Source organism: Ranitomeya variabilis, chromosome 4 (genome assembly GCF_051348905.1).
Source record: "Ranitomeya variabilis isolate aRanVar5 chromosome 4, aRanVar5.hap1, whole genome shotgun sequence".
Lineage (NCBI taxonomy): Eukaryota > Metazoa > Chordata > Amphibia > Anura > Dendrobatidae > Ranitomeya > Ranitomeya variabilis.
The window spans coordinates 693,841,476-693,862,453 of NC_135235.1; the positions used below are offsets into that span (position 1 = coordinate 693,841,476).

Consider the following 20,978-nt stretch of genomic DNA (forward strand, 5'->3'; position numbering starts at 1 on the left):
TGACCGGCTTCATGCGCCATTACCACTGCCAGACACACCCATGCAAATCCCCACCCACCGCACACAACTCCGCCCTCCCCATTTACTCTACATGTGCTGGGGGTGTACCCGACCGGACCTCTGCGCCAAACAAAGACCATTGACAACCTCCCACTTCCCACCCTCTGCTTACCACTCCGCGCTCCTAATCACTTTACACCCGCCCTTAGGATATAAAAACCTATTTCCTTACCTAGTCTCCACCACGCCTCCACTTTATGAAGAAGCAGTTATGCGAAACGGCGCTCGTCGGGTGCAGGACGTGATACCATCATCTCCCCATGCTGCCCAAGCCTTTATCTTCTAAATCCAGGTAAGCTCGGACTGGCCTTTGACCAGCTTTATTATGTGCTAATTTAGTCTCTACATCTCTTGCATGTACTGCTTACCTACCCTCATACCTGACTGCCATCTAATGGTCTCTTTGTACTTTATGCTTATGATTATATTTAAAGACACACCACAGCAGAGATGCGACTTATTGCACTTCTTTCTTAGCCTGCCCCAGTAATTTAATCTTGGTAATTTGGGCACATTGTGGGATGATTATTACTGTCGTTTCTTCTGGTCAGTGTTCCTTCTTCCTGGTAAGGACTGTGTAGGGAAATAATGAGACGCTCGATTGTGTCCATGCACTATAGCAAGTCCGATAGCAAGTCCACTTAACCAGTCTATAAGGCCGCTTTCCAGGTACTGACAGATCACAAAACCATCGCTTTCCAAGTGTCACGCCCTGACTTTTTATATACAATTTTATATCTTTCTGTGTTTTTATATGATACTGTTTTTAACATCATGTTAATAAATAAAAAATTCTTTTAATTACTCATCTTCTAGTCACTTCATATCTTATTAGGTAACGTCTGTAAGCATCAATGACATTTCCCAGTGAATGCATTTGTATTGGTTGAAAGCAACGTGAAAGTTGAAAAATGCATCAAAAACGCTGCGTGTGAACATAGCCCAAGTGGTGGAGGAACATTTTGGTCTGGGGTTAATTATTTTGCCTTGCATACAAGTCATTACCCTGGAAAGGACGTACCTTAACATATTTCCCAGCAAAATCCATTTTGTTTACGTTTTGGTATGTATTTTTGGTGCACCTGTAAAAATGACGTGAAACTTTGACAACATTGCTTACAGTTGTGACCTAGGAGTCAGAGGGCAGCAACTAACAACTAGCAACTTCCAGGGGCAATCCCCATGATGTTCCTGTGTCATTTGAGCAGTGTTCCCATCATTTTCAGACCTTAAAAAGGACCCCCGGGGGGAATCGCGGTAAAAATACTGAGGTTTCCCTTATATTGGGCTTGTTGCTTGGGTCGAGTACCCAAGTATTCCAATTTGCTCGACCCGAGCACCCAAGCATTTTAGTGCTCACTCATCACTAGTCGGACCCAAAGAGTGGTCGTAAATGGCTGCACATCCAGTTGGAAGAATGTCTCACGTGGGGTACCACAGGGCTCTGTCCTGGGCTCTGTAATGTCCAACATCTTATCAATGATTTAGATGAAGGCATTGAGGCTAAACTGATTAAAATTTGCTGATGACACAAAGCTAGGAGGGATAGCTAATACTAGAGAAGAGAGAGAGAGGATTCAAACAAACTGGAGCAGAGGGCAGCAACTAACAGAATGGTTTTTAACAGGGAAAATGCAAAGTACTACATCTGGGCAATAAAAATTAAAAAAGCATATACAGAATGGGAGGAACAGGGCTAAGCAACAGCACATGTGAAAAAGACTTGGGTATACTAATTGATCACAGACTGAACATGAGTCAACAGTGTGATGCTGCAGCAAAAAAGGCAAATACAATTCTGGGATGCATTAACAGAAGCATACAGTCTAGATCATGTGAAGTCATTATTGCCCTCTACTCCTCTTTCGTCAGACCTCATCTGGAATACTGTGTCCAGTTTTGGGCACCACATTTAAAAAAAACGACATCAACAAACTGGAGCAAGTTCAAAGAAGAGCGACCAGAATGGTGACCGGTCTGCAAACCATGTCCTATGAGGAACGTTTACAAGATTTAGGAATGTTTAGCTGGCAAAAAAGAAGACAGAGGAGACTTACTAGCTGTCTACTAATATCTCAAGGGCTGTCACATTGTAAAAGGATCATATTTAGGGCTCATACTCACCTGCGAGAAAAATGGATGAGTCTCGCATGTCAATACCCGGCGCTGCTGCCGGCACTCAGGAGCAGAGCGTGTGGCTGCATGTATTCCAATGCGGCCGCATGCTCCGATCTGAGTGCCGGGTATTAACATGCGAGACTCAGTTTCTCACAGGTGAGTATGAGCCCTTATTCTCATTTGCACAAGGAAAGACTAGAAGCAATGGGATGAAACTGAATGGGAGGAGACACAGATTAGATATTAGAAAAAAAACTTTGACAGTGAGGGTGATCAATGAGTGGAACAGGCTGCCACAAGATGTGGTGAGTTCTCCTTCAATGGAAGTCTTCAAACAGAGGTTGGACAGACATCTGTCTGGGATGATTTAGTGAATCCTGCTTTGAACAGGGGGTTGGACAGATGACCCAGGAGTTCCCTTCCAACTCTACCATTCTATTACATTTTTTTGTGTGTGTGTGTGTATTTTTTTTTCTTTTTGGATCCCATTTCTGGGCTAGCAGAGCAGCTGCAGAAGATTTAGGCTGGGTTCACATTGCGTTATAACAGTCCGTTAGACGGACTGCGCTACACCGTGGCATAACGCGGTGTAATGCAGTCAATTAATGCTGCCATTAACCCCTATTATCAGGCACATCGCCAACGCATGCCATAATCAGCATGCGCTAGCGATGTGCCGTCATTCTGTGACGGACCCCCAGACGTGGGCTGCAGCGTTTCCGGGTCCGTCACCGCTAGCGCAGATAGAGCATCTGCGCTAGCGCGATCGCATAAAGCGATCTTTTTCGGCAATTGCATTAACGCAGTCCGTTTAACGCATGCGCTAATGCAACGTGAACCTAGCCTTACAGCTAGGAATTCCACAGGTGGGCAACCGATACCAAGTGGAATGACCCGGTCATAAAAGCCAATTTTAGCAAGGCAGACCTTACAGAAAGGTTAAAAGAGTCCTTGGAGGCTGCCATGTCATTGGCTATACATGTGGACAGCATCCTGCGGGATAGATGGGTAAGACCACCTTCTCTGGAGCCCTCTTTCCGGGACAATACTCCTGTGCCGGTAGGGGGATGGTCTGGGGGTGTACCAGTACTTGTGGAGTTAGGAGGAACGCATGCAGTTAGGAGGTGCTTCTACGTCATATGTCTCCTTTGAGATTCGCAAGAAAAAAGGGAGTGTGTTTCTTTTGTAGGGGAAACGGACATTTTATTGGGGCCTGCCCCTTGATTCCTAAGCTAAAAAAGTCTTGAGTAACCCTTGGGAGTCTGGAGTTGGATAATCAAGGGGAATGCTTGTCGCCAACCTGTAATTTTCGGTTTGCCCGGACAGCAGAGATGGTACTAGAGAGTTGTTGTGAATTCCGTTCTCGGGCTCCCTCCTGTGGTCATGAATGGTACTTTGGTGAGTTCTGTCCTTGGACTCCCTCTGGTGGCTTTGAGTGGAACTGCTGGTCCTTGAGGTTGCCTTTCTCAGCTGCCCTCGTTTATTGCTATGCTGGCTTCCCTATTTAACTCCACTCAGATCGTTACTTCATGCCAGCTGTCAATGTCTCAGTACTGGTTCAGATCTCTCTTGGATTTCTCTGATGACCTGTCTACTCCAGCAGAAGCTAAGTCCCTGCTAGTTCATTTGTTGTTCATTGCTTTCTGGATATATTTCTTAGTATTTGCCAAGTTCTAGTCCAGCTTGCTATCATGATATTTCCTTGCTAGCTGGAAGCTCTGGGAGTGCAGAGTTGCACCTCCACACCGTGAGTCGGTGTGGAGGTCTTTTTGCACACTCTGCGTGGTTTTTGTAGTTTTTTGTGCTGACCGCATAGTTTCCTTTTCTATCCTCTGACTATTTAGTGAAGACTGGCCTCCTTTGCTAAAACCTGTTTCATTCCGGTGTTTGTGACTTTGATGTGGTGAATTGGTCCGCTGCGGCCGTTGAGGCTTTTCAGGAGCCGAAACGTCGTTTTTCTTCGGCCCCTGTGTTGCGTCAGCCAGATGTTTCTCTAACTTTTCAGGTCGAGGTTGATGCTTCTGAGATTGGAGCAGGGGCTGTTTTGTCTCAAAGAAGTTCTGATGGCTCTGTGATGAAGCCATGTGCTTTCTTTTCTAGAAAGTTTTCGCCTGCTGAGCGTAATTATGATGTTGGCAATCGGGAGTTGTTGGCTATGAAGTGGGCATTCGAGGAGTGGCGACATTGGCTTGAGGGAGCCAAGCATCGCGTGGTGGTCTTGACGGATCACAAGAATCTGACTTATCTCGAGTCTGCCAAGCGGTTGAATCCTAGACAGGCTCGATGGTCGCTGTTTTTCTCCCGTTTTGATTTTGTGGTCTCATACCTTCCGGGTCCTAAGAATGTGAAGGCTGATGCCCTTTCTAGGAGTTTTGTGCCTGATTCTCCGGGAGTCCCTGAGTCGGCTGGTATTCTCAAAGCGGGGGTAATTCTGTCTGCCATCTCCCCTGATTTGCGGCGGGTGCTGCAGGAGTTTCAGGCTGATAGACCTGACCGTTGTCCAGCGGAGAAACGGTTTGTCCCTGATAGATGGACTAGTAGAGTTATTTCTGAGGTTCATTGTTCGGTGTTGGCTAGTCATCCTGGGATTTTTGGTACCAGAGATTTGGTGGCTAGGTCCTTTTGGTGGCCTTCCTTGTCATGGGATGTGCGTTCTTTTGTGCAGTCCTGTGGGACTTGTGCTCGGGCCAAGCCCTGCTGTTCTCGTGCCAGTGGGTTACTTTTGCCCTTGCCAGTCCCGAAAAGGCTCTGGACGCATGTTTCCATGGATTTTATTTCTGATCTTCCTGTCTCTCTAAGGATGTCTGTCATCTGGGTGGTTTGTGATCGCTTTTCTAAGATGGTCCATTTGGTACCCTTGCCTAAATTACCTTCCTCCTCTGACTTGGTTCCATTATTTTTTCAGCATGTGGTTCGTTTGCATGGCATTCCGGAGAACATTGTGTCTGACAGAGGTTCCCAGTTTGTTTCTAGGTTTTGGCGGTCCTTTTGTGCTAAGATGGGCATTGATTTGTCTTTTTCTTCGGCTTTCCATCCTCAGACAAATGGCCAAACCGAACGAACCAATCAGACCTTGGAAACCTATCTGAGATGCTTTGTTTCTGCTGATCAGGATGATTGGGTGACCTTCTTGCCATTGGCTGAGTTCGCCCTTAATAATCGGGCTAGTTCGGCTACTTTGGTTTCGCCTTTTTTTGTAATTCTGGTTTTCATCCTCGTTTTTCTTCAGGGCAGGTTGAGCCTTCTGACTGTCCTGGTGTGGATTCTGTGGTGGACAGGTTGCAGCAAATTTGGACTCACGGAGTGGACAATTTGACGTTGTCCCAGGAGAAGGCTCAATGTTTTGCTAACCGCCATCGCTGTGTTGGTCCCCTACTTCGTGTTGGGGATTTGGTTTGGTTGTCTTCTCGTTATGTTCCTATGAAGGTTTCTTCTCCTAAGTTTAAGCCTCGTTTCATTGGTCCTTATAAGATTTCGGAAATTCTCAATCCTGTGTCATTTCGTTTGGTCCTTCCAGCTTCTTTTGCCATCCATAATGTGTTCCATAGGTCGTTGTTGCGGAGATATGTGGCGCCTATGGTTCCCTCCGTTGATGGTCGAGGGGGGAGTTGGAGTATGTGGTGGAGAAGATTTTGGATTCTCGTATTTCGAGACGGAAGCTTCAGTACCTGGTTAAATGGAAGGGCTATGGTCAGGAGGATAATTCCTGGGTTGTTGCCTCCGATGTCCATGCTGCCGATTTAGTTCGTGCCTTTCATTTGGCTCATCCTGATCGGCCAGGGGGCTCTGGTGAGGGTTCGGTGACCCCTCCTCAAGGGGGGGGGTACTGTTGTGAATTCCGTTCTCGGGCTCCCTCCTGTGGTCATGAAGGGTACTTTGGTGAGTTCTGTCCTTGGACTCCCTCTGGTGGCTTTGAGTGGAACTGCTGGTCCTTGAGGTTGGCTTTCTCAGCTGCCCTCGTTTATTGCTATGCTGGCCTCCCTATTTAACTCCACTCAGATCGTTACTTCATGCCAGCTGTCAATGTCTCAGTACTGGTTCAGATCTCTCTTGGATTTCTCTGATGACCTGTCTACTCCAGCAGAAGCTAAGTCCCTGCTAGTTCATTTGTTATTCATTGCTTTCTGAATATATTTCTTAGTACATGCCAAGTTCTAGTCCAGCTTGCTATCATGATATTTCCTTGCTAGCTGGAAGCTCTGGGGGTGCAGAGTTGCACCTCCACACCGACTCACGGTGGTTTTTGTAGTTTTTTGTGCTGACCGCATAGTTTCCTTTTCTATCCTCTGACTATTTAGTGAAGACTGGCCTCCTTTGCTAAAACCTGTTTCATTCCTGTGTTTGTGACTTTCCTCTTAACTCACAGTCAATATTTGTGGGGGGCTGCCTTTTCCTTTGGGAAATTTCTCTGAGGCAAGGTAAGGCTTTATTTTCTATCTTTAGGGGTAGTTAGCTCTTAGGCTGTGAAGAGGCGTCTAGGGAGAGTTAGGTACGCTCCACGGCTATTTCTAGTGTGTGTGATAGGAGTAGGGTTTGCGGTCAGCAGAGTTCCCACTTCCCCAGAGCTTGTCCCAATTTCTAGTTTAACCATCAGGTCATTCCGGGTGCTCCTAACCACCAGGTCCATAACAGAGAGCACAACAGAATTTCAGAGTTTGTAGACAGTGGAGCTGAAGTCAAGATGGTTGATGCTGAGTTTTCTAGAACTCATGGGCTTGCTTGCTCAACCTTAGTTAAGCTTATTACTTGGTAATGGTGGAATCCCTTACTGACATGACAAGGAAGGGGTCTGATTTTTCTAAATGATCGAATGCTGCTCAGCAGGCTTTTTCCTCCTTAAAGAGTTGTTTTGACACAGCACCTATACTCTGTCAACCGGAAGTTTCTCAACCTGTCATAGTAGAAGTGGATGCGTCGGAGGTGGGGGTTGGGGCTATACCGTCACCTGGTAAATGGGGTCCATGCGCTTTCTTTTCCCAAAAATTATTATCGACTGAGAAATTATGACATGGGTTATAGGGAGCTTCTGGCAATTAAATTGGTGTTCCTGTAATGGCGATATTCGTTAGAGGGCCAGTCCATCTTATTAAGGTTATAATGGACCACAAGAGCCTGTCACATCTTCAATTGGCTAAACGTCTCAACACAAGGCAAGTTAGGTGGTCACTGTTTACTTGATTAAAATTTGTGGTCACTTTTCATCCAGGAGTTAAAAACACCAAGGCTAATGCTTTGTCCCATAGCTTACCAGGTGGTGGTGATCATGAGAACCTTGTCTCAATTCTACAGAAGGGAGTAGTTATTACAGCCTTGTACCCTGACCTGGAGGGAGAGGTGTTGGATGCTCAGGGATATGCACCTGCCTTTCGGGGAGATTATTTGTACCATATAATTTGCGCGTAAAGCTATATAGGAACATCGTAATTCCGTGCTTGCTGGTCATCCAGAGGGTAAGGCAACCGCAGACCTCCATTCTCGTTGTTTTTGGTGGCCATGGTTGCATCGGGATGTAGTTGAACAGGTGTCTGCTTGCAGTGTTCGCGCGAGTTCTAAAGTATCGCATACCTGTCCGTCTGGTTCTCTTATTCCACTGCCCATTCCTAGTAAACCATGGACACACTAGTCCATGGATTTTATTAGTGACCTTCCGGTATTGGGAGCCAAGATGGTGTTTTGGTGGTTGTAGATAGGTTCAGTTAAATGGTGCATTTCATGGCATTACCGGGACTTCTGAACAGGGTCAGACTGGGTCACCGGGACACCGGAGAATCCTCCAGTGGGCCCCGCTCCTTCATTTGTGCCTGCCCTGCATGCTCCTAGCGTGTGTCCAGCAGTGCGCACTTTATTGTATAGTCGGCACCGGCTGGCAGACTGCACAGGTGATGGGAAGTGCATGCGCAGCTCCTTCACATCACCTGCTGTCGCTGCCGGACTTCTGTAACTCTGCCAGGAGAGCTCTGGGTGCGTGCTGACCCTCACTTCAGCCAGACAAGTCAGCAGAACAGATGACTGTAAGGCTGAGTCTGAGAGGAGACACGCACACAACAGCTGACCCGCAGTCACCCGTTTCCTGTACTGTATCTCTCTGCTCCTCTTCCACAAAGCCCTGGGCAGCAGAGTAAACACTGATTGGCTGCAATTCATAGTAAACACCATAAACAGAACAACTCGAACACCAAATGTACTTTTTTCTGTTCGCCACAATTCCACAAAAAAAAGCTATAGCAAGTGATGAAAACCACATCTATCCCAAAATCGTACTAACAAAAACAATGTCTCGCCCCCAACAGAAAGCTATGATACCGCTTCCCTGTGTGTAATAAAATATGCAGCAGTCGCCGTCTTCTGCCGATGTGTCGTTCTTCTGTCTTCTTCATTGCAGTGGAATATGGCCACCGGTAAGTATTTTACTACACACACTGGACCTATATTACTGTTCTCCTGTGTGGTGCAGTATGTAGAGATGTATGTATAGATGCTTACAAACATTTACCTAATAAGGTATAAAGTGACTAGAAGATGAGTGAAGAAAAAAAATAATTTTTATTTATTAACATGTTAAAAACAGACAATATTATATAAAAAGACAGAAAGATGTAATAATGGGATCTCCAAAACAAGTCAGGGCATGACACTTGAAGGGTGATGGTTGTGTGATCTCACAGCAACTGGAAAGCGGCCCTATAGGCTGGTTAGGTGGACTTGCTGTAATGGATGGACACGATAAGGCGTCTCATTGTTTCCTTACACAATCCTTACCAAAAAAAAGGGAACCCTGACCAGAAGAAACGACAGTAATGATCATCCCACAAAGTGCCCAAACTGCCAAAGATTAAGTTACTAACACAGGCTACAGAAAAAGTGCAATAAGTTACATCTCTGCTGTGGTGCGTCTATAATCATGAGCATAAAGTACAAAGAGACCACTACATGGCAGTCAGTTATAAGGGTAGGTAAGCAGTACATGCAAGAGATGTAGAAACTAGATTAGCACATAATACAGCTGGTCGAAGACCAGTCAGAGTTTACCTGAATTTAGTAAATGAGGGCTTGGGCAGCCTGGGGAGATGATGGTGTCCCGTCCTTCGCCCGACGAGCGCCGTTTCGCATGACTGCTTCTTCATAAAGGGGGGCGTGATGGAGACTAGGTAGGGGAGTAGGTTTTTATATCCTAAGGGTGGGTGTAAAGTAATTAGGAGGGCGGAGTGGTAAGCAGCAGAGGGTGGGAATGGGGAGATTATCAATGGTCTTTGTTCGGCGCCCATCACTTTTCAAGTGTCACGCCCTGACTTGTTTTGGAGGTCCCATTATTAAATCTTTCTGTCTTTTTATATAATATTATCTGTTTTTAACATTATGTTAATAAAAAAAAAAAAATGTATTCACTTATCTTCTAGTCACTTCATACCTTATTAGGTAAACGTTTGTAAGCATCCATGATCGAAGTGCTATTGCCAATTTAATTGTTGGATTATGGGATTAATAAATATCTCTGTGCTTAGTAAACAGATTATTTGCAACTTTACTCTAATGGATTTCAAAGCCAGGGAACGCTCCTGGCAGTCTAAAGGTACCTTCACACGAAGCGACGCTGCAGCGATAGCGACAACGATGCCCATCGCTGCAGCGTCGCTGTTTGGTCGCTGGAGAGCTGTCACACAGACCGCTCTCCAGCGACCAACGATGCCGAGGTCCCCGGGTAACCAGGGTAAACATCGGGTTGCTAAGCGCAGCGCCGCGCTTAGTAACCCGATGTTTACCCTGGTTACCAGCGTAAAAGTAAAAATAACAAACAGTACATGCTCACCTGCGCGTCCCCCGGCGTCCGCTGCCTGTACTGTGTGAGCGCCGGCCCTAACAGCAGAGCGGTGACGTCACCGCTGTGCTTTTACTTTCACTTTAGGGCCGGCGCTCAGTCAGAGCAGGAAGCGGACGGCAGGGGACGCGCAGGTGAGTATGTACTGTTTGTTATTTTTACTTTTACGCTGGTAACCAGGGTAAACATCGGGTTACTAAGCGCGGCCCTGCGCTTAGTAACCCGATATTTACCCTGGTTACCAGCGTAAAACATCGCTGGTATCGTTGCTTTTGGTGTCAAACCTGACGATACACAGCGATCGGACGACCAAATAAAGTTCTGAACTTTATTCAACGACCAGCGATATCACAGCAGGATCCAGATCGCTGCTGCGTGTCAAACACAACGAGATCGCTATCCAGGACGCTGCAACGTCACGGATCGTTGTCGTTCTCGTTGTAAAGTCGTTTCGTGTGAAGGTACCTTTAGGCATCACATTTTTTCAGACAGGGGACCTCCACCCCTTCCTCGGATACTAATAAAACTGTTAAGGAAACAATTCGACTATATAGGAATGCTCTATACAAGAAGACCAAAATATGGTGGAACAAATCCTCTCTTGAGAATTATATGAACCAACAAATCGTTCCACGTGGTTTGAGGGTACAAGTTCATCCTTCATTTGACTTTAAAGATGAGGTCCAGCTCAATCGAAGTCGGACATGTCGGACATGAATACCTTGGCAAGTGACAATGAAGCATCGAATAATGAATCAATAAGCACTAGACTCAGAAGCAATAAACGCCTACCTGACATTTTTACGAAGTCCAAATCAGCTAAAAACCTTGGAGAACACCAAAAGGTAATTAACCTATCTTCACACACTTTGTCAAATGCACAACTCAATTTATTGGAAAAAGGTCTATCTTTCTCCCCTTCATGTCATTTAGATACGTTTTCAGTGGTAAGAGATCTACATCTCTTTGCCAGAAAATTGACTTTCAAAAAATTGCACAATAAAAACATGAACCACGACATCTTTACCTCTGCCGATGAGAGAGAAGCTCTAAGAAATCTAGAAGCTCTATTGGAAGAGAACACCTTGGAGGTCAGTAACTTTCCCCACAATTTATTTAGCAAAAGCAAAAAATTTCCCCCCATTAGCACGGTATCAGCTATAGAGGTCTTTACCAAAATTGTTACATCTGAGATAGAAACACTCCAAAAATCTCCATTCTGGGCATCCAATAAGAAACAGGAGGAGAGATTGGCTCTGGCCAAATTACAGTCTCTTCCTGACGTAGTCTTCAAACCTGCTGATAAAGGGGGAAACCTAGTCATATGGCCAACCCCCTGTATGAAAAGCAGGCTTTGAGACTGCTAAATGAACCTGACTGCTTCAAAAAACTACTCACAAATCCCCTTTCAAATTTTCATAATCAAGCTTTTGACCAGGAAATTGTTCCTTAAAAATGCTGGAACATGTCAAGAATCTTCATCCCAAATTGCCAACTTTATATCTGGTCCCCAAGATTAACTAAAACCTACTAGATCTGCCAAGGAAACCCATAATATCGGGCAACGGCGGCCTGTATGAGGTAATTTGTGACTTGATTATTACCTGAAACCACTGGTGACCACTCTTCCCTCTTACATACAAGACACCACTGCAGCACTACAAAGACTAGATTATATATACCTTGAAGAACATAAGCTGATGGTAACTGCCGATGTAGAATCATTATATACTTCCTTCAGGCATGAAGATGGCCTAAAAGCCGTATTGTGGTATCTTCAAATGAGCAACCTGGCATCCCCTCTGCTAATTTGATTCTGGCCCTACTAGATTTTATTCTCACCCATAACGTTTTTACGTTTAATAATAAAATTTATCTACAAACCCAGGGGACCTCCATGGTAGCCTCTTGTGCCCCCTTATATGCCAACTTGTTTCTGGGGACGTGGGAGAGGACCATTTTCCAGGGAGATGACACTGGGGAGATACAAAGCATCCAGGGATAGATGCGTTATATAAACGATATCTGGTTCATCTGGGAAGGTACGGTAGACAATTTGCATCTCCTCATGGACAAACTAAATCAAAATAATCAGAACATGAAACTAACCTACAAGTTTGGCAAGGACCTGGAATTTTTGGACCTAAAAAATCTTTACAATGCCAAATGGGATGATTGCAACAGATTTATACAGAAAACCCACCTCAACCAACTCCTTTCTACACGCCACTTCTTCCCTCCCACCAGCAACCATTAAGGATATTCCAACTGGCCAATTTTTAAGAGCCAAGAGGATCTGCTCGGAAAGTGGTGACTTTGAAAAACAAGCCCTTGACTTGACAAATAGATTCTATGACAGAGGTTATAGCAAACGGTCCATCAGATTTGGCTATAAAAAGGCAAAAAAAACCCCAAGAGAACAACTACTATACCCTAGGCACAAGGATGCGCGCTCCCAAGATGGCCAGGTAAGATTTATTTCCTCATATCACAATCGATGGAAAGACCTAAGGCTAATACTTAATAAGCACTGGCACATCCTTATGACAGATCCGGTCTTAAAACAAGGTCTCCCTCCACATCCACTAATGGTGGCAAAAAGAAGCCGCAATCTCAGTGATATACTGGTTCATAGCCACTATGACCCCACAACTAATTCAACATGCTCAATTCCACTACAAGGCTTCTTTCCCTGTAGCTTATGTAAAGCATGCATTAACCTAAAAAAGGCCAAAAAAATTTACCAATTCTGATGGATCCAAATCATTTACCATCAGAAAACATCTTACATGCTCCACCCAAGGGGTCATATACCATGCAACTTGCCCTTGCAATTTGATATACAGTATATTGGCTTAACAACGCGGGAACTCAAAATTAGGGTGAGGGAACACATTAGAGACATAGAGAAACCTAAGACCATTGAAGATATTTCTCTACTTAAAACCCTACCCCGTCGTTTTAAAACACACCACAATTCCCAATCAAGAGGCCTTATTTTTAAAGCCATAGATCAAATTGACCTGGGTATCAGCAGGGGGGACTTAAGCAAATTATTAGCGCAACAAGAGAGTAGATGGATCTACCGCCTGAACACCATCACACCCTCTGGTCTAAATGAAAATCATGGCTTTGCTTCCTTTTTATAGGAAACACGGCCTGAACACTATAACACCCTTTCGCCTGAGTGAAAATTATGATTTTGTTTCCTTCCTATAGCAGACATCGTTTCCTAATAATAATAACAACAATCCAAGTTTTAATTGGTCACTAGGTTTTAATTAATTCTTTTTTATCTTCTTTCCCTCTTCATCACCCCTAACTATTTATCATTTCATTTGTATATTTACCCTATCATCATTTTTAGCTTACCCGTAGGTATCCTAGGCTTTCCTTTCTGGGCCACTTGTTCTCCGGAGGATTGGTGTATGGACGGTTTCTTCCTTCCTGTCTCCTGTTTTGACGCAGCCCTAATGGTCGGTTCCTGGCGGCTCTTTTCAAGAAAAATCATCCCAGCTGGGAAATAAAGTTGAGAGGACAAGAAAAGGAAATTTCTTTACACAAGGGACTTATATGGACACTGCATCATTATGTAATGTTCCATCTCACAGCACCTTCACTCCATCCATGTGTTTATAATTAAGGATATTATTTTATTTCATTTATTTTTTCTCGACACAATTTCTTTATCTTGCTCCCTTTTCATAATTTTCCTTTTAGCACCTTTCAAGCCCCTCTATTTCCACTCACCCATCCATATTATTACAAATATTTTTTACTAAACACCTTCAGCTTGTAAGGCCAATTCAGCACCCACCTCTTAAACCCTTTTCTTTTTTGGCCTTTAACCGCACTAATTTGTCCTTTTTCACATGGCGCACATAATGGCACCGGTCCTCTTTTCAAAAGATATAGTTTCCCCCTCCTTACCCTCATGATTTCCTTTTCTCCTCCATCCTCCCATTTTACTTCCCCCTTCTTTGTTGCTTACTGTTCATCCACAGCTGCGGAGAACAGGATGAATGGAGGGGGCGGTACTATACTTTGTGTCTGTCACGCTCACAAGCCCTCTCCTTCTGGCTAGTGCTCATGCGCAGGTCTCATATCTCCACTTGAGTTCCGATCAGCGCCAGTTCCATGACACGCGGTGCGCTCCACTGCGTGTCATGAGGCGCAGGACCGGGAGTCCCCTTCGTTGTGGGAGCTTTGACCGGCTGCATGCGCCATTACCAGTGCCAGATACACCTCTGCAACTCCTTCACCCTCCGCACATAAAGGAGAGGGCGGGGTTGACTTCACATGTGCTGGGTGTGTATCCGACTGGACCCTGGCGCCGAACAAAGACCATTGACAATCTCCCCATTCCCACCCTCTGCTTACCACTCCGCCCTCCTAGTTACTTTACACCCGCCCTTAGGATATAAAAACCTACTCCCCTACCTAGTCTCCATCACGCCCCCCTTTATGAAGAAGCAGTCATGCGAAACGGCGCTCGTCGGGCGCAGGACGTGACACCATCATCTCTCCAGGCTGCAACTTGGGCTCTTTGTGGGATGATCATTACTGTCGTTTCTTCTGGTCAGGGTTCCCCTTTTTTTGGTTAGGATTGTGTAAGGAAACAATGAGACGCCTTATCGTGTCCATCCACTATAGCAAGTCCACCTAACCACTCTATAGGGCCTCTTTCCAGTTGCTGTCAGATCAGAAACGGTTAGGGTTGGCGGAACGCATATATATAGTAGTATAAACGAACTCTGTTACTTCACAGAGTCCGTTAGTAAAGAGAATGCTGTACCCTGTTAGCTTCACAGGGGAACACAGCTACATAGTAGAGCAGATGGTGGTCATGCAGTCAAATGCAAACACGCAGCTCCTCTCCGGTGGAGCCAGAATTCTGATGGCTATACGCCAGCCCTGAATCCACTCACATGAAACTCCTCGCCGGAGGTGCCAGCATTCTAGGGGCTTATTTTAGCCGGGTCCCTGAATACACAAACACACACACACGACCTCACTGGCGCTGAGCGCATACATAAATTGACACTAGCGCATGGCCATGCGGTCATGAGAACCTTTCAAAGCTGCAGCAACTTCAGGACCTTCCAAGAAGGACCAATGGAAGACTTCCACAGAACTTGATCAGGTACATGACCTTCCTGGAGGACCAATGGAAGTTGCTGCAGTACCTGAGCATGTGGCCCTTGATCTCCAATGAGAGATCTTACCCTGGGCATGCTCAGTGTGTGCAAAGCAGGACTTAGTCCCAGAAAAGCCTGCTCGCCGCAGACCAGTGCAGGGTACAATAGCAGAGCCTGGAGAGGCAGCAGTAACCCTTTGCACAGTACCAGATTCAGTGAGACGTCTCCACTGAGCAGGCTCCACTGCGGCTGATGCAGAATGGGAGACCGCAGCAGACATGGCTCGAGATTCCCCCTGTGCAGTGGCGGGAACTCGACTCCTAACACAAACCATCACTTTTCAAGTGTCACGCCCTGACTTGTTTTGGAGGTCCCATTATTACATCTTTCTGTCTTTTTATATATTATCTGTTTTTAACATTATGTTAATAAAAAAAATGTTTTTTCATTCACTCATCTTCTAGTCACTTCATACCTTATTAGGTAAACGTTTGTAAGCATCTATGATCGAAGTGCTATTGCCAATTTAATTGTTGGATTATGGGATTAATGTGATTATGTATATATACATTATATATATATATATGTATATAAAGGATCAATCAGCTCTCCTGTGTGGTGTAGCATATAGAGGATCTGTCAGCTCTCCTGTATGGTGTAGTATATAGAGGATCTGTCAGCTCTCCTGTGTGGTGTAGTATATAGAGGATCTGTCAGCTCTCCTGTGTGGTGTAGTATATAGAGGATCTGTCAGCTCTCCTGTGTGGTGTAGTATATAGAGGATCTGTCAGCTCTCCTGTGTGGTGTAGTATATAGAGGATCTGTCAGCTCTCCTGTGTGGTGTAGTATATAGAGGATCTGTCAGCTCTCCTGTGTGGTGTAGTATATAGAGGATCTGTCAGCTCTCCCGTGTGGTGTAGTATATAGAGGATCTGTCACCTCTCCCGTGTGGTGTCATATATAGAAGATCTGTCAGCTCTCCCATGTGGTGTCATATATAGAAGATCTGTCAGTTCTCCCGTGTGGTGTAGTATATAGAGAGATCTGTCAGCTCTCCTGTGTGGTGTAGTATATAGAGGATCTGTCAGCTCTCATGTGTAGTGTGGCATATAGGATCTATCCTGTGTGTTATTTTTAAACTGCATGGTGGGCCCCAAGAATGATTTTTCTCTGGTGGGCCCAAGGTACTCCAGTCCGACGCTGCTTCTGAATGCTAAGACTATCGCTCAGGTTTTTGATGAGATCATGAAGCTTCACGGGGTTCCCTCCGCTGTTGTGTTACATCGGACCCAATTTGTTTCCAAGTTCTGGAAAGTTTTCTGTTCTCGACTGGGGTGCAGCTGTTCTTTTCCTCTTCTTTCCATCCTCAGTTGCATGGACATAACGAACGCATTAATCAGAATTTAGAGGCTTATCTCAGGTGTTTTATCTCTGAAAACCAGAAGGATTGGTGTTATGATTGAACTGGTGGTTAGGAGCACTAGAAATGACCAGATGAGCAAACTAGTAATACAGGACGAGCTCTGGGAAGTGGGAACTCTGCTGACCGCAACTCCTAATCCTATCACAACAACTAGAAATAGCCGTGGAGCGTTCCTGACTCTGCCTAGACGCCTCTTCACAGCCTAAGAGCTAACTATTCCTAAAGATAGAAAATACAGCCTAACTTGCCTCAGAGAAATTCCCCAAAGAAATAGGCAGCCCCCCACATATATTGACTGTGAGTTAAGATGGAAGTCACAAACACAGGAATGAAATAGGTTTCAGCAAAGGAGGCCGGACTGAACTAAACAGACTGAAGATAGAAAAGGTATATTTGCGGTCAGCATAAAAAACTAACAAAAAACCACGCAGAGTGTGCAAAAGAGAGCACCGCACCGACTCACGGCGCGGTGGTGCCACTCTGCATCCCAGAGCTTCCAGCTAACAAGACAAAATCATAATAGCAAGCTGGACAAAAAAACCGTGGTAACAAATAAGCTAGCAGGGACTTCGCTTTTGCTGAAGTAGACAGGTCATCTGAAAGATCCAAGAGAACTGAACCAGTACTAGGACATTGACAGCTGGCATCAGGTAATGATCTGAGTGGAGTTAAATAGAGCAGCCAGCCAAGGTCTAAACGAGGTCAGCTGGAGGAGGAACCTCAGAACCAACAGCTCCACTCACAGCCACCAGAGGGAGTCCATGGACAGAACTCGCCGAAGTACCATTCATAACCACAGGAGGGAGCTTGAGAACAGAATTCACAACAGATTGGGCATCTTACCGTTGGCCGAGGATGCTATTAATAATCATTGCCAAGAATCTACCGGCAGGTCAGTATTTGTTTGTGCATACAGTTTCCTTCCACAGTTTGGTACTTTTAGTGAGGGAGGGGACTTCAGGAGTTTCTGAGGAGGAATGTTTTGCTTTATCTCCCTCCTCTGTGTGGCGAGGGGCTCAGAGTAATTTGAGGATCGTGGGAGACAGGTAGAAACCTATTGCTGACAGGAAACACTCGACAGGTCCAGACCTAAATGTGAATGACTTTTTGTGGATATCAACCAGGAATATGAAGTTGAAGATCCTTTCCTGGAAGCTGGGACCTAAGTTTATTGGTCCCTTTAAAATAACCACTGTCATTCTTGAGTTACCTCAGGCTCTTAAGATCCACAATGTGTTCCACAGGTCTTTACTCAATAAATATGTAGAACTTCTTGAGTCCTCTCCCTGCTGCCGCCCTCAATCCTTATTGATGGTAATTTGGAGTTCCAGATTTTGATGATTGTTTATTCCCGTTTTCAACATTGTGTCCTGTAGTACTTAATGCACTGGAGGTAATATGGTCCAGAAGAGAGGATGTGGGTTTCTCAATCAGAGATGAATTCCCCTAGGCTGGTTCGTTCGTTCCATGCCTCATCCTGAGAAACCAGGTCCCGAGTGTCCGGAGGCCACTCATACAAGGGGAGGGTACTGTCACGGGTGCATCAGTCATTCTGGATCCGGCTACAGAAGGTCTTTGCGCTGAGCTCTGCAGGCAATTTCTGGATCTTGTACCTCTGTTTCGAAGTGATATCCTTCTCCCTCTAGGACCTAGCAGTGATCTTCACTACTGCTGATTAACACACCTTTGCTGGATGTTTAAATTCCTTTAGTCGCTTCAGCAAGAAGCCAGTGATAGTTCTACTATTTCCCTTTGTCTGGTTGGAAGTACTTGTAATCAACTAGTTCCTTCTTGGTGTTCTCTTGGAAGGATAGCTGGCGTGACCTCTTTGGTGTCTTCTCAAGCTAGAAGAGGGTCTATCGCTAGGGGCAGCCAGGGATTAGGCTCCTGCTCGACGATAGTTGAAGAACCAGGAGTGGCTACTTGGTTTTTCCTAGAGCTTCTCATAATGGAGTTAGGCTTGTACTGCAGATAGCCGTTGGGTAACAGTCCTGGACAGTCCCTGGTACTGTAGAAGCTCACCCAATGGGTCAGGATGGCAGTCAAGGACATGGATTCAGAGTCACGGGCAGTACAGGATTTCGATACTGGTAGACCAGCTATAGGAGAACATACAGATGGTATGGATTCTGGCTCACCCAGATGACAGACACTGATCCTTGTTCAAACAGTGCAGATTTTGAGACAAGCCAGGAAGGACACTGGTGCTAATTCAATCAACACAGGTTTCAGGAACATATTGAGACAACATGGAAATCAGGAACAGGTTATGGACCAGGGACCTGGATACAAACTACTTAGGGTACCGTCACACAATGAAATTTCCATCGCTGCGACGGCACGATCCGTGACGTCGCAGCGTCGTATGACTATCGCTCCAGCGTCGTAGACTGCGGTCACACTTTGCAATCACGGCGCTGGAGCGATGCCGAGGTTCGCTGGTAACCAGGGTAAACATCGGGTTACTAAGCGCAGGGCCGCGCTTAGTAACCCGATGTTTACCCTGGTTACCAGCGAACGCATCGCTGGATCGCTGTCACACACAACGATCCAGCGATGACAGCGGGAGATCCAGCGACGAAAGAAAGTTTCAAACGATCTGCTACGACGTACGATTCTCCGCAGGGTCCCTGATCGCTGCTGCGTGTCAGACACTGCGATATCGTAACGATATCGCTAGAACGTCACGAATCGTACCGTCGTAGCGTTCAAAATTGCACTGTGTGACAGTACCCTTACATACACAAACTAAGTAGAGAAAATAGAATTATTCTTACCGTTAATTCGGTTTCTAGGAACCTTCCACGACAGCCACTTCGGAGTAGTACCAACAGCTAATTTCTCTAGGGAGGGACCACGGCCTGCAGAACACGTCTGCCAAATGTTAAATCCCTATTGAAATTTAGCCGGTAATGTCTGGTGAACGTATGGATGGACGACCAGGTAGCGGCTCTACATATCTGCTCTGCTGAGGCATTCCCCCTCTCTGCCCATGATGTTGCCATCGCTCGGGTAGAGTGTGCTTTCAGAGAGGCAGGAGGATCCAGTCCCTGTGATGAATAGGCCAGACAAATAGACTGTTTGATCCATCTTGCAATAGTGTTTTTTGCCGCCTTCTTTCCCTTGTTTCGTCCCGCGAACTGGATGAATACATTTTGGTCAGTTCGCCAGGCTTCAGTCTGTTGTAAGTAAGATAAGACCACCCTGCGAACATCCAAGGTGTGGAAGGCCTGTTCTTTAGGGTTGGAGGGGTTTGGGCAAAATGAAGGTAGTAGAATGTCCTGATCTCTGTGGAAATTCGAGACCACTTTAGGTAAAAAGGACCGGTCTAGTTTTAGTATAATGCTATCCTCAGTGACCGTTAGATAAGGCTCCTGTATCGACAGGGCCTGTAACTCACCAATCCGTCTAGCCGTAGTGATTGCAACCAGAAAGACTGTTTTCAAAGTTAAGTTCTTTATGGTTATAGCATCCAGGGGTTCAAATGGACTCTGGGTTAGTGCGTTAAGTACTGTATTGAGGTCCCAGGAGGGCACCTTACTACGGAGCATAGGACGAATTCTGGATGCTGCTGTCATAAATCGCTTGATCCAGCGGTGATTGGCTAAGCTGTAATCAAAAAAGCTACTAAGGGCCGATACTTGCACTTTGAGTGTGCTAGGGGTAAGGCCCATTTCCAAGCCCTTCTGTAAAAATTGCAGGATTTTTGCTATATCAGGATTGAAGGGGTCTGGAACTTCTGGGGAGCACCAGGACGTAAATTTTTTCCAGACCTTAGTATAGATGGCGTTGGTTACCGCTTTCCTGCTTTTTTGAAGGGTCTGAATTACGTCATCCGAGAGACTTTTAGCTTTTAAGATTGTGGCTTCAGTAGCCATGCTGCCAAGTTCAACCTGATTAGGTCTGGATGTAGTAGGGGACCCTGGTGTAGGAGATCGGGCTGTTGAGGTAGAAGGTAGGGACCTTCCAGGGCCATATCTAACAGGGCGCCGTACCAACTCCTTCCGGGCCATAATGGGGCAAACAAAATTGTGGTCACTCCATCCGCTCTGATCTTCTGCAGAGTTTTCGCCAGCATGGGAATGGGAGGAAAAGCGTATGCAAGGTTGAACTTCCACCGCTGGGAGAAGGCATCTATTCCCTGTGCCTTGTCTTTGTGATGAAGGGAGAAAAATGTTTCTACCTTCGCATTTTGCCTGTTGGCGAATAGATCCACCTCTGGAGTACCCCATTTTGAGGTTAGGGATTGAAACACTGTTTGGTCTTAGGACCACTCTCCTGGATGAACGTCTTTCCTGCTGAGGAAATCCGCCTGAGTGTTGTCTAACCCCCTCAGATGTACCGCTGTAACCGATAGAAGGTTTTTCTCTGCCCAGAAAAATATTCTTGCAGCTACTTCCTTCAGAGAGGCATACTTCGTTCC

General features: G+C 45.7%; 2 protein-coding genes across 2 annotated transcripts in view; one reads left to right on the forward strand and one right to left on the reverse strand.

The window, feature by feature from the left end:
- The window catches only part of LOC143767631 (uncharacterized), an 850,082-nt gene that overhangs the window by 480,798 nt on the left and 348,306 nt on the right, over positions 1–20,978 (forward strand). The gene's annotated exons all lie outside the window — the stretch shown is intronic.
- LOC143767680 (uncharacterized) overlaps positions 1–20,978 on the reverse strand; it is a 54,349-nt gene that overhangs the window by 17,099 nt on the left and 16,272 nt on the right. Inside the window, exon 7 of the mRNA XM_077256163.1 lies at positions 13,367–13,510. Coding sequence (XP_077112278.1) covers positions 13,367–13,510 — 144 coding nt within the window. The remainder of the gene's footprint in view (positions 1–13,366; positions 13,511–20,978) is intronic.